Genomic DNA, 15,743 nt, shown 5'->3' with positions numbered 1-15,743 from the left:
GGTAATAAATTAAAATCCGAGCTCCAACAGAACTTATTGGGTCAAAGATTTTTTTTGTTGCTAAATGTTACAACAAAAGTTTGAGCTGTTTTGTCATTTCTTACTGTTCGTAGAATTATCGGTCTACGAACAAGAAAGCTATAAGTAATGCAATTATAAATCTCATAGAGAGTTTGATCCAAGCTCAGGATATAGTTAAGTTAATGATAAAAGAACCTCTTTTACAAGTACCGAAACACGGAATGGAAAATGATCAAGACCATTACAACCAAAGACCAAAGATTATATACTTTGGACTTTTCCAGTCAACCGTGTAGCATCGTGATATTGACATGCTTACAAACAATCCCGAGGGAAATCCAAATCTCATATAATATGGTTGTGACACTTGGCGCTCTCTGATTCGGTGAATTTTTGGACATTTTTCATAAGTCAAAATAAAGATAAAAGTCAACATTTTCATGTTCTTAGAAGTAGACCTAAATATGCTCCAAAATTAATAAATAAATTGTTATAATAAATATTAAAAAGACGGACTAAGGTGGGGGCCAGGGCGAGAGGCCTGGCGATTTCTAGACGATTTGGATCGCCTGGGGAAGAAGCTCGGCGATTTCTAGATGATTTGGATCGCCAGCCAACTAACAGCCGTGTATTGGTTTTCACGCGGAGTTTCTATTACGGCGTTGAACCAACGAAACGCGTATTTAAAGAGGGAATCGGCGTTTTGTTTGGTGCCAATTTGAAGTGAAAAATAAATAAAAAAATTCAAAGAATAAAAGCAATTGAATTATCAGGAACAAACACGAGAGATAATTTGGAAAAAAGTAAGAAAAAGGAAAGAAAAAGAAAGAAGGAAGAACAGCAAAGGAAATTGTCTGGAACTTTCCACCACGCAGAAAAGGAATCTCCAAATAACTCACAATCTCTGTTCCCATTATAATCGGTTTGGAGATTCTTTTGTTTTCCTTCAAAGCCAGCGTTTCGATTCCTCTCCTTTCTTCATTTGTTTCTCTCTTTCGGAACAAATTATATTCGGTTCGATCTGCTATTTTGTCGATTGTCTGCTGATCGTTTGAATCATCGCAAACAGGTATTTCTCTGAAGATTTCTGTTCGTATTTTTGTTTGATGTTGTTCGTTTCCTGGATTTGATTTGATTTGGAGAGGTTTTGTTCGTGTGAATTTGATTTGGAGTTCGATTGTTTTCATCGATGGATCTGATTTGTTTTTTTCGTTTGATTTATGTTGTAGATTTATAGATATTGAGTTGTTGAATTGAGATCCGGAAAGAATGGCGGAAGAACATAGATGCCAAGCGCCGAAGCTTTGCGTTAACAACTGCGGATTCTTCGGGAGTCCTGCGACGCAAGATCTCTGCTCAAAGTGCTACCGAGATCTGCAGTTGAAGGAACAGCAATCCTCCTCCGCCAAACTCGCTTTAAACCAAACCCTAACATCCGCCGCCGCTGCCACCATCGCGTCATCCTCCTTTGCGGACGCGTCGTTGTTAAATCTCAAATCGGATTCATTGGAAGCGAACCAGTCCTTTGAGGAGAAGGCGCAGGTGGCGGCAGATGTAACTCCAGCGCCGGCGCAGCAGCAGGCGAGCCGATGCACGACGTGCAGGCGGCGCGTAGGATTGATAGGGTTCAAGTGCAGGTGCGGGATGGTGTACTGTGGGACTCACCGGTACCCGGAGCAACACGGGTGTGAATTTGACTTCAAAGGGATGGGGAAGGATCAGATCGCGAAGGCAAATCCGGTGGTGAAAGGGGAGAAACTACAGAGGATCTGAAGGAGGAGAGAGAGGGAGAGAGAGGGACAAAATGGTCTTTTCAGCTTCTTTGGTGTGGGGCCAGCGCGTGGAGTTGACAGCCGCGGGACGGCGTTGGGACTATTCGCAAAAAATATTGATGGTTGTATAAAAATTCAATAATATGATCTATATTTCAATTTGTTTCCTGTGAAAGTCAGAAGCCGTCCAAAATGGTATTTAAAAGGGTGATTAGGTCCTTAAAATAATAAATTATTCAATTAAACTATTTTTATTTTTTAATTTGCTTAAAATTTTAAATATTTTCTTTGGAAAATAATGTATATTGTCTTAAGGAAACCATTTTAAAATTGTTAGGTTGATGATGATACCTAACGAGGCAAAACAAACAATATCTGCTAGTGATGGATGTAGGCTCACGGGGTGGTGGTATGCCAGCGAGGACACTGGGTCCCTAAGGGAGTGGATTGTGAGATCTTACGTCGGTTGAGATCTGACGACGATGTGTAACAGGCCAAAGCTAACAGTAGTTACTAGCGGTAGATTTGATTGTTACAAACGAGGACATCCGATAAAATTGGGACGATATAGAGAAGATTAGCACGAGCCTGCACAAAGATGACACACACAAATCAAGAATAATATCAGAGTCAGACACTAAGGCGTGTTAGTGAAAACGCTAGGCCCCCATTGCAAGGACGACATGTGCAAATCGAAATATAATATCAAAATCAGTGAGAGGTGGTCGATCCTACATCGATTGGAGAGGAGAACAAAGTATTTCTTCTAAAGGTATGAAAACCTCAATCGAACATACACGTTTTAAAATCGGGAGGCTGACAGTGATACATAATAGGCCAAAACAGACAATATTAGTATATACTAGTAGTAAAATTTGATTCTTTTCCTGGAAAAGAAAGGAGTAATATTCCCGGTCCGTTCAGCTAAACATAGTAAGGCTGAACTGACTCTCAAGTAGACCGTCTTCTTATGCCAAAAGAGGAAAAGAAAATACAAAAATAATTGTTTTTGTCGCAAAATTATATGTCCGGGGAATACTATACTCTTATATTATATTCTCTAATAATTAAATGTACAATACATTTAATTAATCTTATATTATAAGGTTTAGTGTCACGCTCTTTCTCGTAATTGCCAAACAAACCGCCAAAAAGACCATGCCCATCCAATAATAATGTGTCACGTCAATTCATATTGGAATCATCGATTTTAAATTTAATTTAAAAGAAATAGTTTATATTCCATTTGGGGTATTAAAAAAATCCACAATTTATTGGATTAGCTGTAAAGCTTTGGGAACTGATACGGTGTGAATTTCGTGATACATGATGAGCCAGAGGCGTGATCTGAACCGTCTGATATAATGTCATGATAAAGAGAGACGAAACGAAGCCACGTGGACTTGTTTGTATGGTTGGTGCAATGTACTGCGCCGCACATTAGTATTTCTAGTGTATATAAAATGGTGCAATAATGGCCGGGAGATCAACGGGAGAATCCTGTCCGGAAGCCAATGCCAATGATTCGCGGCTTTCTTTGATTCTCATAATTCGTCAATGGAACCGGCGGATTTATGTTAGGGTTTGTGACTCTGATTTGAATCTTTTGGTTTCGTTAATGGTTTATTGAACAGTCACTTACACTTAGTTGAATGCTTTTGTTTTCGTTTAAATGGTGAATTGTTTGGATTCGATACTGTTCTAACTGGATAATTCGTAGTTCAGTTACTTGCAGAAGTTAATTAGGAAATTTTTTGCATTGGTGTTGCTGTTTTTTTAGACTGTTCTTTCTCGGATTTGGAATCCTGAGGGTATCATTCTCGTTTGATCTTTGGATCTGTGGTTCTTGCTTCTTACCTACTCTTTTCTGATGTCGCCACCGACGAGATTGCATTCACATAAATCTCGCTTTTCGGATTTTTCTCCGAGTTCAAAATTTAAGCATCACAACTGTTTTCTTTATCGTCTCATTGGATGCCGAACTTTTTGGAAATGGATCTGAGACGTATTGGTTCAAGATCTCTGCAATCTATGCCCGCATTCATTTAGCATTACCTCAAATCGGTCCGGCGGTTTCACTCTCGCGATGAAGAGTACGGTCCGTCCGGTGTTCAGTGTGTTGCTGTTCATCTCATTTGTTGTGCCTCTCATCTGCCGCCTCATCTTCCGCCGCGGCCTCAGTTCTTTCGAGCTGGAAACTTATGTAATCGGTTCGAGACCACCAGCATTCGTGTTTAATTCCACACTGCTGAAATTTGCTTCGGTTGATTTGGGAGAGAGACAGTCGAAGCGAGATATAGATCAATTGTTGGAGGCGAACTTTGGTGGCCCGAGGGCGTACAGGACTTATGCTACATGGCGAAGATTCAATCATTATGACAAGAAAGCGAGGCCCTCGAATAGCTTTCCAGTAACGTTCCGCTCGCCGGCCTTTTACCGACATTGGTTGGATTTCAGGCGGTCATTGAGTAGCTGGGTGAGAAAGAAACAGCTCACGACGGAGATTATGCCGAAACTGGTAAGACTCATCAAAGACCCAATTGACAGGCAGAATGGCTTTGTCGGTTCAGATAAAAAGTATTCCGCTTGTGCCGTCGTGGGGAACAGTGGAATCTTATTGAACAGTGCTTATGGGAAACTGATTGACAGCCACGAGATTGTTATTCGATTGAACAACGCAAGAACAGATAATCATGAGAGCAAAGTTGGCTCTAAAACCAACATTTCTTTCATCAATAGCAACATCTTACACCTTTGTGCCAGAAGAGAAGGGTGTTTCTGCCACCCCTATGGGCCAAACGTGCCGACAATCATGTACATTTGTCAACCTGTACATTTCATGGACTACACTATCTGCAACAAATCCCACAAATCTCCGCTGCTGATTACTGATCCGAATTTTGATGCTCTGTGCTCTAGGATTGTGAAATATTACTCAGTCAAACGCTTTATGAAGGTGACAGGGAAGTCGATGGAAGAATGGAGCTCAGCCCACGAAGGTCCTTTATTCCACTATTCTTCTGGTATGCAAGCCGTTATGTTGGCCGTAGGAATTTGCGACAAAGTTAGTATATTTGGATTTGGGAAATCGCCTTCAGCAAAACATCATTATCACACAAACCAGAAGAAGGAATTGGGGCTGCACGATTATGAGGCAGAGTATGATTTTTATTACGATTTGATTGCTAGGCCACAGAGAATACCTTTCTTGTCGAACAAGTTCAAGGTACCTCTTACGGTTTTATATAAGTGAATTCGATCTTGTCGTTGTTGATTAGATAACTTGCTTCATTCTCTGTTGGTGTATAGTTGTTCGTTTAGGCTGTCCTATGACTGATCTCAAAGGAAAAATTTTATTTTGGTGCATGATTTACAACTTGTAACATTTTTTAGCGAGCATGATTTCGAATTTACACCAATCATGAATAGATATAGCAATATTACTACCCATGCAAATTTATAGGAAGGGGAGGGATCAGGGAAATTTACTCGAATGTTGAACACTATAGCTTTGTAACACCAAAACTTGGTGACCTTAGCCTATAACATCATACTGTCGTGCAGACTTCCTAATTGAAACTAAGCTGAGCTAAGAAAGACGATGGAAAAGGCACCACAGGAACTGAGCACTACAACAGGTTAGAGATGATTATATTTACATTGTGATGTGAATCAACTCTCCCTACAAAAAAGGCACAAAAGGGACAGTAGAGATATATGCAGGGCATGCTTCAACATCTGCTTCAATTTCCCTTCATTCCTTTGTGTCCATCACCACCTCTTTCTCCTCGTACTTCACCCCCACCAAGAACCTTATACTCGCCTGCATGGTATAGGGACCCAAAAAGGGGTTTGATTTACCATATGTTTGCATGGATTATTAGACTTGCCAAATTAGAAAACATAACATTCGAGGGAAAAAAAAAATTACCAGTTCATAGGAGACATACCTGCTTGGTATCGTAGACAGAGTACTCGTTGTATTCAAGAGGGCTATCTTTGTGCTCTGAAGCGATCAAAGTGCCACATGGAACTCTAATATCATCCTTCCAAACAAAGTGTTCTGATTCGTCTGTCTTCTTCCTACCCAATGCTTTCACTCCCATCTTCTTCTCCTCCAATGATTTCGTGTCCTGTCCCAACCACTCGCTAGTTAATTCAACCTTGACCAGAACTGTACAAAGACGCCAGAAAATCAAGTTCCTAGGTTACCTCAGGTGGGCTTGTTATCTCTATTATCTCTTCCCCGAGAGAAACAATAGCCAGGACCAAAAAACCTTCTGGCCTGTCTACGGCAGTAAAACCGTATCTAGCTGCCTCCGCCGCAGCATCAGAGCACACAATTGCTCGGCCAAACTGCGAAACAAAAGGAGAATCCATATCGAGGTTCGTTTTGATGTTTAAAAGAAAATATTACGATGTTCCAATTGCCTAGGTACCATGTAACCCGGGACTGGAAGAGAGCATATTGCTGGCAAGAAGCCTTTGTGCAAATGCCTCATGAGATTCGAACTCCGGGTGCCTATCAAGAAAGTAGGAAATTTAGATGGAAACAATTAACGCTGAAGTGAGGGTAAGTAAATAGGGATTCAGCCAACCCACCACACCACAAGAGGACTTTATTTGGTAGCTTCTTTATCTCTTCGTAGCTGGGGAGAGCTTCTGATTCTACAGAAAAAATGTTGTCAACACTCGCTCCATATTCCTGGAAAACACATTCAAACCACGAACTTCAATAATCAAGATTCTCTGAATTATGTTGTCGAGTATTCAATCGAACGTCAATTCTTACAATATCTCCAACTTTCACAGGCTCGTAGGTTTTCTCTAGATAGTTCACAATCATTTTATAGTCATCTGAATCCTTCTCCAGAAGCGAAATAGAACCACCCAGTTTCTTATATCGATCCGAGAGTGGATCGTCAATGGTAGATCCAGTCATGTCGCCAACGAGATGTGAAGCCACTGTTATATCTCGAACACTCTCCAACACGGCCGCAGCCTGGATAATTAAGCGGCTAAGATAACATGAACCAAAAAGAAAAGGAAGTTTGCAACCAATAGTAGAAAGGTCCTAATTGGGGCATCATACATGTTCAGCAATTTCTTGATAGTCCTTGAAGATCAAAGGTCTGGTAGAGTGCATGAGGGTGAACCATCTATTACTGTAATCTGTCCAAACAGCTTCAGCCTTAAGTCCCGTCTCTTTCATTGATTTTACTTTCTCTATGAATTCCATAAGGACCTCTTCGCCTGCAAAGAGTTTTCCACTTTACACCGAGCAGATTAACAAAAACAAAAGGGGAAAAGGGAAGGGCTAATAGGGCTTACATCTCTTCAAGTGAAGATTAGAAAGCATTCCCATCGGGAACTCCGGAGGGTCGTGCCCCATCTCCATAAGAGCATACCTGGGGTTGAAGGACAAAGGTGTAAGATCTCATGGCGCAGGAAGGGAAAGCGTTTTATAGAGAGGCCTTACTTGTAAATCTCTTGGCTACACAAAACCTTCATAAAGTTGGCAACCACTGGCTCTAGCTTGCTGTGAACAGATGCAACTCCTAGCTGCCGAAGACCAAGCCCTCCATGTCTCACATCCACACCATCATCCTATGAAGTATAACCATTGCCATAAACAAGGGGAAAAAAATCAAATATCATGTGTCAGACGAACTCATGAACAAATGACCGAAAAACTAGGATTATACCATATCGATGGGATAGAAAGACAAGCGTTTCTTCTCAAACTTCTTCTCCCTTTCCCATGGCTCGAATTCATTTCCAGTTATTTCCTCGAACAGCCGCACAAACTCCTTTATAGCATCTCCCTCGTTTTCCCATTCCTCCAGCCTTTCCTCTGCGTTGGGATTATCGCCAACTTTTCCTTTCTTATAGAACAGATGCAAGTTCTTATCAGGTACTTTGATCAGTTGAGTAATACAATACCTACAACAATAGCTCGTGAATTAGAATCAGCTGGGAAAAAAATTAATGAACAAGAACTTTCTGGGGAGAAGTTCGGTATGCTACTCATTAAGTCCTCGGCCTTGATCGCAAAGCGAAAAGGCGCAATTGTACAAGATCCCATCCTTTTCAAATATCTCTCCACCTTGTTCTTGTAATTTGGTATCCTTGTAAACCCCTCTCTTCCCATATAATTTGAGCTGCAGAACACACGTAAAAGTAACCGGTAAGAACTCTAAATATTAATCTACAGTATGTTCAAAATGATATTCGTACTTCAGCTGTGAGGGATTCAAGTGCCTCTTCAGATGGATCTTGTTTGTCCCAAGGGATCCCTTTGCCTTCGACAGTGAGATCTGTTACAATATCATAAGCTTCCAGTGGTTGAGCTTCTTGCTTCTCAATGCTATTAAGCAGCCAAGCTTCTCGAACGACCCGTATTCCTCTTTCACTGGAAAAGAGAACATTATTGGCATGAAATTTCAAAACCAAACAGCCCTGAAAACTGCATGTATCTTGGATAGAAGGAAAGAAACGCACACTGCTTCTGCAACTTTGGAAGATCCACCACGTTCTCTCTCGGCAGGAGAGACAACCAAACAACTGACACCTGCAAAGATTTGTTCATTAAAACCGCGACCGATTACAGCGAGGAACAGAATCAAGGACTCAATGAGAACAAAGAGATTGTACCTATAACAGAATTGTTAACAGTCCCTCCATGCTTCTCAATTTCTTTTCTCCAGTAATGCTGAGTTAACAGTCATTGAAAACTTGTTAGCCATCACAATAAAAACTCGTGCCATGCTAGTTCAATCCCAACCCATCGACTTACATGAGTTCTCGAAAGACGACCAGAGAGTGAAATTGTCATTCCTGAGAAGGGTTTATCTGATTGGCCAAGATTTCTCTTACGACGTTGACCTGGATTTTGATACTTCTTTATCAACTACACCATAAAGAAACAGAGTTCAACTAAGAAAATTGTTGGTACGATGATGTCTGGCTATCTAGAAAAAGAAGAAACAAGTGCAGGAAATGGAGTGTTACATCTGATATGGGAGAATTCAAGACTGATTCTGGTAACTTATTGGTTTCATTTTTCCTAGGTGGATCCTTGGTTTTGAAGGTACAAGTAGACCATTCGCTTAGAAATCCATTGCAGGCATAGCGTTTCCCATCAAATACCAGGTTGCCACTACAGACTGGGCAACCTTCTAGTGCACCATAGAACAGCAAGTCTTGACTGCCAATGTGAGATCAGCTCAGCAAACGATACACGAAAAGAATGATTCACTGATATAAATAAAAGCCTATGCTGCAGTTGTTGATATTAATGGTAGTACCATTTAGAAGCAACCTCATAGTCAGGGCCAGTGGAGTCTTGCTCATTCATTTGCAGGATCTCTTTCATTTGATCAATGGAAATACTCTCTCTTGTAGCGTTACAGAACGATTCAAACTCGTCTACAAGATCGGTTTCGGATTTGCAGTTCGGGCGCCCATTTTCGTCTTCAGACTTTACTTTCTTAGGTGATTGTTCATTTTCATGTGTCTTGCTCTCTGCCTTTTGTTTCCTTGTCATTATCTTTTCTTCTTCACCAGAACCATGAGCGTGAGAATGGGATCTCTTTTCATGAACCTTCAAAATTTGTACACAAATTAGCTAATTTTCTTGAACTGTTCTGACATTTCTTTTATCAACTTTCAATTGTGTTCTTTCTCTACTTGCAGAAACACCATTTTTGCATCAGGTGGACTTCTCAAAGGATTTGGCCGACAGCTTAATGGAATTTACAGGTACCAATGATAGTTGTTATTTTGATTTGAACTTCTACTAGTTCTTAGTTAGATGATTAAGCTGGAAAACACAAGACAGACGCATAAACATCAGAAGAACACTGATTTGGTTAAATGAGTAGCAAACCCATGAAACATTAATGCTAGAGATTCATAGACAGGAATGAAAGCGCATCCGAGTATATAATATAGAAGCTAAGAGGATCAAACCTTCATCTTTCAGTTTTTCTCTCTGTTTTGGATGAACACAGATGAGAGAGCAGCAAAAATAAAGCACTCCCCAACAAAGAAGGCAGTGAAAGGCAAAGCAATGAGATCCAAGTTTGAAGCTTGAAGCACTAAAGTTTAAGATATGGAAAATAGCTGAAAGAGAGACCATTCCATGGATTTCCTTTAACGTTGCATAACTTTGTGATAGTGACAACTTCCGAGAGAGACACGTCCGTGCTTGTTCTTGACTTCTCTGTCAAACTAGTAGACTTCCATGTGTTATGGGGCACCAAAGTGAATACCACGTGTCCAATTGGATGCCTTTTGAAAGCCTCAGCTATTGACAGGTAGTGGAATGTAAACTGAGTTTTGTTTCTCTGTCCCTTCTGTAATATTCCTGCAAATTAATTTAGGATTGTAACGCCCAAGCCTACCGCTAGCAGATATTGTCCTCTTTCGAGTTTCCCTTTCGAGCTTTCCCTCAACGTTTTAAAACGTTGTTAGGAAGCCACACCCTTATAAAAAATGCTTTGTTTTCCTCCCCAACTAAAGTGGGATCTCACAATCCACCCCTTTCAGGACCAATCCTAACACTCGTTCCCTTCTCCAATCGATGTAAGACCCCTATTCTACTCCCTTTCGGGACTCGTGTCCACCCCTCTTCGATGCTCAACCTCCTTCCTAATAGACGCGTTTTAAAAGCTTTGATGAGAAACTCGAAAGAAAAAACTTACAAAGGACAATATCTATTAGCGGTGGGCTTGAGTGCGTGGCCGAACATACTTAACATCACAATCACAACAATCACAAGTAGAACCTCCAACATTGAAAATGTTGAATCAAATGTGTATCTACCTTTCATATGTAATGAAATCACTAGTGTTTCAGACACAACCATTACCTATAATATAATATATGGTGTTTCAGACAAAACCGTTCCTTGCTGTAAAATAGTGTCTCGGCCAAACCCATTACTTGCTGTAAAATTTTCAACATTTACACATAAAACTTTCCTCAATGTCGATAAAACAGATACTCTTCCCCCTCTTCACCAATCCATGCTTGCTGCCCTCCTGCTTGTCATCAACCTCTCTGTTGGCTTCTGTCTCTTTTCCAGCTCCTTCCTCTGCATCATCTGCAACACAACACAATAATCTCATACCTAAAAGCTTCATAAAACCGACTCGAAAAATCTCGAAAAAAATCGAGTCGAATTGCTTGCCTCTTTCTGTCTATCCATTTCAGATTCAATCTGCATATTTGATGTTATTAAGATCAGGAAATGAAAGTCAAGAGAATGAATGTAATAACGCATGTTGAATGTTGCTAGAAAAAGAAAACTTCACCAGTGTTTGCTTTAGTTTTTCATTCTCTTCTTTCAGCTGATTCAGTTCTGCTTCCAACTCCACTGTGTATGCCTGTAATCAACGATCATGACTCTAGTTAGTTCATTATATATTAACAATCTCTTACAGTTTGCTCTATGTATCAGTGAATCATGATGATTAGACAAGCATGAGAACCTGTTTTCTAGCCCGAGATCGAGCAGCTGACTCCCGATTCTTGATCATCCTATGCTGCCTCCGCTGCACCACAAATTCTGGGGACCTATTAATGATCCTCTTCTTGCTGCTATGCTCACCCCAATCAGTCATGCTTTGAGATATCTGAATTGAGCTGTTATCAGATGGCTCCACGCCAACTGATGGGGTAAGCATTTGGTTAGTTGAAAACAAATTCCCAGGAAAGTTCATAGCAGCATTCTGATGATTATGATAAGACATGTTCTGCCCCAAATTTCCCCCCATCCCTAACCCCAAATCCACCATCGAGCATGGCAGCTGCTTCATTGAAGAAGATGATGATTCTTGAACCATTCCAGCTTTCACCAAGAAATCCTCCAATGTCCGTTCTCCTAAACCCTGCTGGCTGTAGCATGGATTCTGCGGAATGTTCATGAACTTCTGCCATTGTGGGTATGTTTGTTCTGCTGCAGCTTGGCGAGACAGGGTTAGCCTTGAATTATTAATAGTATTGGCAGCCATGAAAGGGAGATTTTGAGGTTCATTTAATTCATTGGTTTGTGAATGAATTTGGTTTTGAGTTCCTTCAACATTCCAGAGATTGGAAAGTATCTCATCCATGCCTAAACACCCAAAATTCTTCCCACTTTTGTACTGAATTTCATCAACTGGTTGAGATAAAATGGAGTTGTTTTTGTTCAGTGAAGAGATGAAATTGTCACTTAATACTCCATTTGATGGCGGCTGTGCTGCTGCTACTGCTGCTGCTGCTGCTGCTGCTGCTGCTGCTGGTTCTGGTATCATTTGCCCAATCGCCATATGTTCAAATCCTGAATTCTCCATTTCTCCAACATGAAACCAAAATACTCTGTTTGGATGCCTAGAAAATCACCAAGAAAATTCTTCCCTCCAGATTCCCTGTTGAGCAGCAAGTGAAATCAAAAGCTAAGAAAACAGACCCATTTCAAGGAAGAAATCAAATCCAACAGCGAAAGTAAAACCAGACAATGAAGAACAGATTCAAACTGAAACAGAGACCCAATTCAAAACTTGCATGCAAAGCTTGACCCACAAATCATCATAGAAAATTGTTCCAAAACAGAAACAGAATTTCAAAGCGATGGATGTGATGTTACCTTTGAGAACAAACAGAAGGAGTTGCAGAGAAATGGATCAAAAATTCTGAAAATTTGCTTTAAAAAAAAAAAAAAAAAAAAAAAAACAATCAGAGGAGGAGGAAGAGGAAGAGAGAAGCAGATGAGTAAACAAAGAGACTTGTGTTGTTTATATAAGGAAGTGGGATTTAATTTTAGATACGTTTCGGCCGCCCGCCCGGTATTAGTAAACGGTATGAATCAAGATATTTCAATCATACAAAAATTTGAAAAGAAAAAGGTATAATATTCATAGTTCATTACTATAATCGGCAAGTTTAAAGTAAAAAAAATTACATCTTGTGATAATTTGAACAACATTCTTGACAAGTTAATATAAACTTCATATTGTATAATTGTTAATTATTTATTTTTAATAAAAAAAATTAGTGGAATTAATTTTTAAGAATTTTTTTATTAAAAAAATATAAAAAGTCTTTATAAATTCAATAATAATATATTGCTGAAAATAAAAATTAAAAATTTAAATAGTATTCTACATATTTATATATATATATATATTATATTTATATTATATTTTAATTGAAATTATAGCAACGTGACGATTCTCTGACCATTTTTTTATATTCCTTTTATTGAAAAAAACAAATAAAAGTATTTTTTTTTGTTCGACACGTGGAATCCAACATGCAACCGTTTTGCCTCAGCTGAGAGGGTAAACAAATTCCGAAGTACGAGGGCAAAAAGGACAAAGTCTGTTACCATCCTTTAATTTCAGCCGTTGGATTTGAATTCAATTTCATGAGGGCGCACGCACATGATTGGCAGGCGAGGTATGAGATCAAATCTGCTGCGGCCAAAACCACACCAACTCGATGAATCCGACCAATACCATTCGTACGATCTGACAGTGACTCTCTGACATTGATTGTTTTGCGAATCTGTAACGTAACTTCAGGAGAAAAGTGTTTCCGTTACAACTTTTCCACCCGTTGACTTTCATTTGTCTGTTTTTTATTATTTATATCTTTTAATTTAAAAAAGTTTAAAAAAAAAAAAACGAATATATTTTTTATTTATTATTATTTATATTTTTTAATTTATTATTTATTTATAAAACAAATATATATGGTAACTTATCCTTTCATGATTTCTCCAAAACATCTCATGTTAATGTAAATAGTGTCCACCAACCTTATTTCTCGAGCCCTTGAACAAAGTACATTATTTATTCGACATCCATTACGACCACATTCAAATCTCACAACTTCCATGTTCGACACTCGAGAATTCTATTGATATGTCTAAGTTAAAACATGACTATGATACTGTCAGAAACAATTATTCTTTTAATTGACTGAGCAGAATCTCGAGATTATATTATCTGCTAACGAGATATCTTTATTAGTTTCCAAAATTTAACTTGTTTCTTTCCGAAAAAAGGAATCATGCAAAAAGTAGATAACAAAATTCATAGATAAGAGCGGATTTATAAATTTAATTTTATTTAAAAAAAACCCTAATTTGAGTCTTACATATATAAGATTAATATAGGGTTTTTATTATCTTTAGGTTGTTTTTTTTTTATTATTATTATCTTATAAAAATAATTATTTAGGTTAAAAATTTTACAACTCGAACAATTGTTAGGTCTAAAAAAACATCTCAACCCACCGCTATGCAGCTGGTGAAGTGTTTGTTGTCTTACAATGTCCGCCTGAAAACCACACTGTTTCAATAGCTAACGTGGTCATGTTGCATAGCCATTAGTTCATAAAACGTTGTAACACGTGATTTTAAGATATGATAAACGTAATTACTTGATGAACAAAGCCTCGAAGATTCGAGAGCTTATCCATGGCTAAGACGACGTTGTCTATACCGTGGATGACTGGCCGGTCGATGATGGTCTCCGTCAAGGACTAGTGGAGCTGACCGAGGCCTTTGGTAAAAGCATCCTCAGCTTGCTGTGACGAATGTTGCACCTTGTAAACTTCATTATTTGTTGTTCGCTTATTGGTCACATTAAATATAGACTAAATTAATAAAAATATCAACAAATTTTGTATTTTTATCGATATATATGGTTATTTTTAATTAGTAACGGTCCGCTCATTTTATTATTATTATTTTTCTAGACATGGAAATTAGGTTAAAAGTTATCGCTTTTTAGAAATTTTTAATGCATAATAATTATAAGGTTAAAAAAATAAAAATTAAATTAATATGACGTAATTATCCGAGCTTATTTTCATAACAATTTGAATTGGGTTGGATAATTATGTGATCATCGTCTTGTCATCTAGGTCAAAGTCTCTCGTATACAACATTGCATCTCATCTTGTGCTTCAGATTCTCAACAATATAGTTCATGTATCATAACATCATCTCCCGTCCCGAGTCGTCATCGACCCTTACTACCCACTCAAGCACCTATCGAGAATCGATCGTATGTGTCAAATAGTTTAGGACATCCCGAACATTCGTTCGTCTGTGTTCCATCGAGGCATGTACCCTCCTCTTACTTTGTTCGACTATGAAAAATTCTATTGACATGACTATATTAAAAAAAAAAAAAAGACTATTCAATCAACAGTGTCCCGAGATCTAGAATTTGTGGTGAGAACTTAAATAGTTGTAGTGGGGTTCGAGAGCGGTTGAAGAGGCACCGTGACGAGGTTGCCAGGAAAGTGATGGTGCCGGAGAAATGGTGGAAAGAGGAGCCGCTAAAGGACTGGATTGACTACTCGACGTTCGATAGAATCTTGACTGCCGGCAGAATTGCGTCGGCGAGGGCGTCGCCTTGTGGCAGAGCAGCCCCCGATCCAGTTCACGACCACCGTTGAGGGTAGAAAGTAGGTGTTGAGATGGAAATATGTATTGAAATTACTTTATAGATAAACAAATCCCGTTCATCAGGCTTCGTCTCGTGAGTAATTTATTTACTTCGTTAAAGGTTGCAATTTATGAGTGTACTCGGGTTGAATTAAATTTTTTTTGACAGAGATTGAGTTAGTTCAAGTTACAAATTGTATTAATAATAAAATTTTATAAAGTTCAAATATCAAACATTTACAGGCTACCGTGGATCACTGACTTACATTATAAAAATTTCTTAATTATCGTAATAATCTTAGAAGCAAAGTAAGGTCGGGTTCTGTTATGAACCATATTTTCGAATGATCAGGTTGACCTGATTAAAAAATCTTCGGTTCATAATTGAACCGAGTACAGGTTAATTATGAATTTATACGAAAGAATTACATTTAATAATATAGTTTTTGTGCTATATTACGAAATTTTTGTGAGAAAACATCATTATTTGATAATTATTTATGCCA

General features: G+C 38.8%; 4 protein-coding genes and 1 non-coding gene across 8 annotated transcripts; 3 read left to right on the top strand and 2 right to left on the bottom strand.

The window, feature by feature from the left end:
- The first annotated feature begins 789 nt into the window (after positions 1-789).
- On the top strand, positions 790-1,968 carry LOC111794863 (zinc finger A20 and AN1 domain-containing stress-associated protein 3). Its single transcript, XM_023677030.2, has 2 exons — positions 790-1,090; positions 1,251-1,968. Exon 2 carries the CDS (start codon positions 1,291-1,293, stop codon positions 1,792-1,794), a length of 504 nt encoding a protein of 167 aa, XP_023532798.2. The 5' UTR covers positions 790-1,090; positions 1,251-1,290; the 3' UTR covers positions 1,795-1,968.
- A 356-nt stretch (positions 1,969-2,324) lies between these two features.
- LOC111796274 (U6 spliceosomal RNA) lies at positions 2,325-2,427 on the top strand. Its single transcript, XR_002815319.2, has one exon. It is a non-coding gene; the product is annotated as a U6 spliceosomal RNA (small nuclear RNA).
- Positions 2,428-2,694: 267 nt separating this feature from the next.
- LOC111794861 (beta-1,6-galactosyltransferase GALT29A) lies at positions 2,695-12,512 on the top strand. 4 transcript variants are annotated; one of them, XR_015421022.1, is made up of 5 exons: positions 2,695-3,375; positions 3,574-5,019; positions 9,489-9,554; positions 9,806-10,111; positions 11,257-12,512. XR_015421022.1 is itself a non-coding variant. In XM_087123749.1 (3 exons), the coding sequence occupies exons 1-2, from the start codon at positions 3,880-3,882 to the stop codon at positions 9,540-9,542; spliced, it is 1,194 nt and encodes a 397-aa protein (XP_086979875.1). In that variant the 5' UTR covers positions 2,695-3,879; the 3' UTR covers positions 9,543-9,554; positions 11,257-12,512. The 4 variants fall into 4 exon arrangements, 2 of the variants coding, with proteins under 2 accessions (XP_086979875.1, XP_086979876.1); XR_015421023.1 differs by adding an exon at positions 5,358-5,431 and having other exon boundaries at positions 2,696-5,019; XM_087123749.1 differs by lacking the exon at positions 9,806-10,111 and having other exon boundaries at positions 2,695-5,019.
- Positions 5,278-9,902, bottom strand: LOC111794860 (poly ADP-ribose polymerase 3). Its single transcript, XM_023677026.2, has 18 exons — positions 9,765-9,902; positions 9,101-9,396; positions 8,805-9,000; positions 8,590-8,703; positions 8,448-8,505; positions 8,295-8,364; positions 8,031-8,205; positions 7,821-7,954; positions 7,499-7,736; positions 7,273-7,400; positions 7,125-7,201; positions 6,886-7,046; positions 6,586-6,795; positions 6,396-6,498; positions 6,233-6,315; positions 6,006-6,149; positions 5,744-5,926; positions 5,278-5,616 (listed from the first exon to the last, which is right to left on the bottom strand). Exons 1-18 carry the CDS (start codon positions 9,768-9,770, stop codon positions 5,548-5,550), a joined length of 2,445 nt encoding a protein of 814 aa, XP_023532794.2. The 5' UTR covers positions 9,771-9,902; the 3' UTR covers positions 5,278-5,547.
- LOC111794862 (ABSCISIC ACID-INSENSITIVE 5-like protein 1) lies at positions 10,597-12,130 on the bottom strand. The gene is made up of 4 exons (XM_087123904.1): positions 11,288-12,130; positions 11,111-11,182; positions 10,987-11,016; positions 10,597-10,899 (listed from the first exon to the last, which is right to left on the bottom strand). The coding sequence occupies exons 1-4, from the start codon at positions 12,128-12,130 to the stop codon at positions 10,813-10,815; spliced, it is 1,032 nt and encodes a 343-aa protein (XP_086980030.1). The 3' UTR covers positions 10,597-10,812.
- Positions 12,513-15,743: the final 3,231 nt, after the last annotated feature.

The sequence above is a fragment of the Cucurbita pepo genome, chromosome 5 (assembly GCF_057944985.1).
Source record: "Cucurbita pepo subsp. pepo isolate OVF chromosome 5, ASM5794498v1, whole genome shotgun sequence".
Taxonomy (NCBI): Eukaryota; Viridiplantae; Streptophyta; class Magnoliopsida; order Cucurbitales; family Cucurbitaceae; genus Cucurbita; species Cucurbita pepo.
This window is presented reverse-complemented; position numbering and strand designations above follow the sequence as displayed.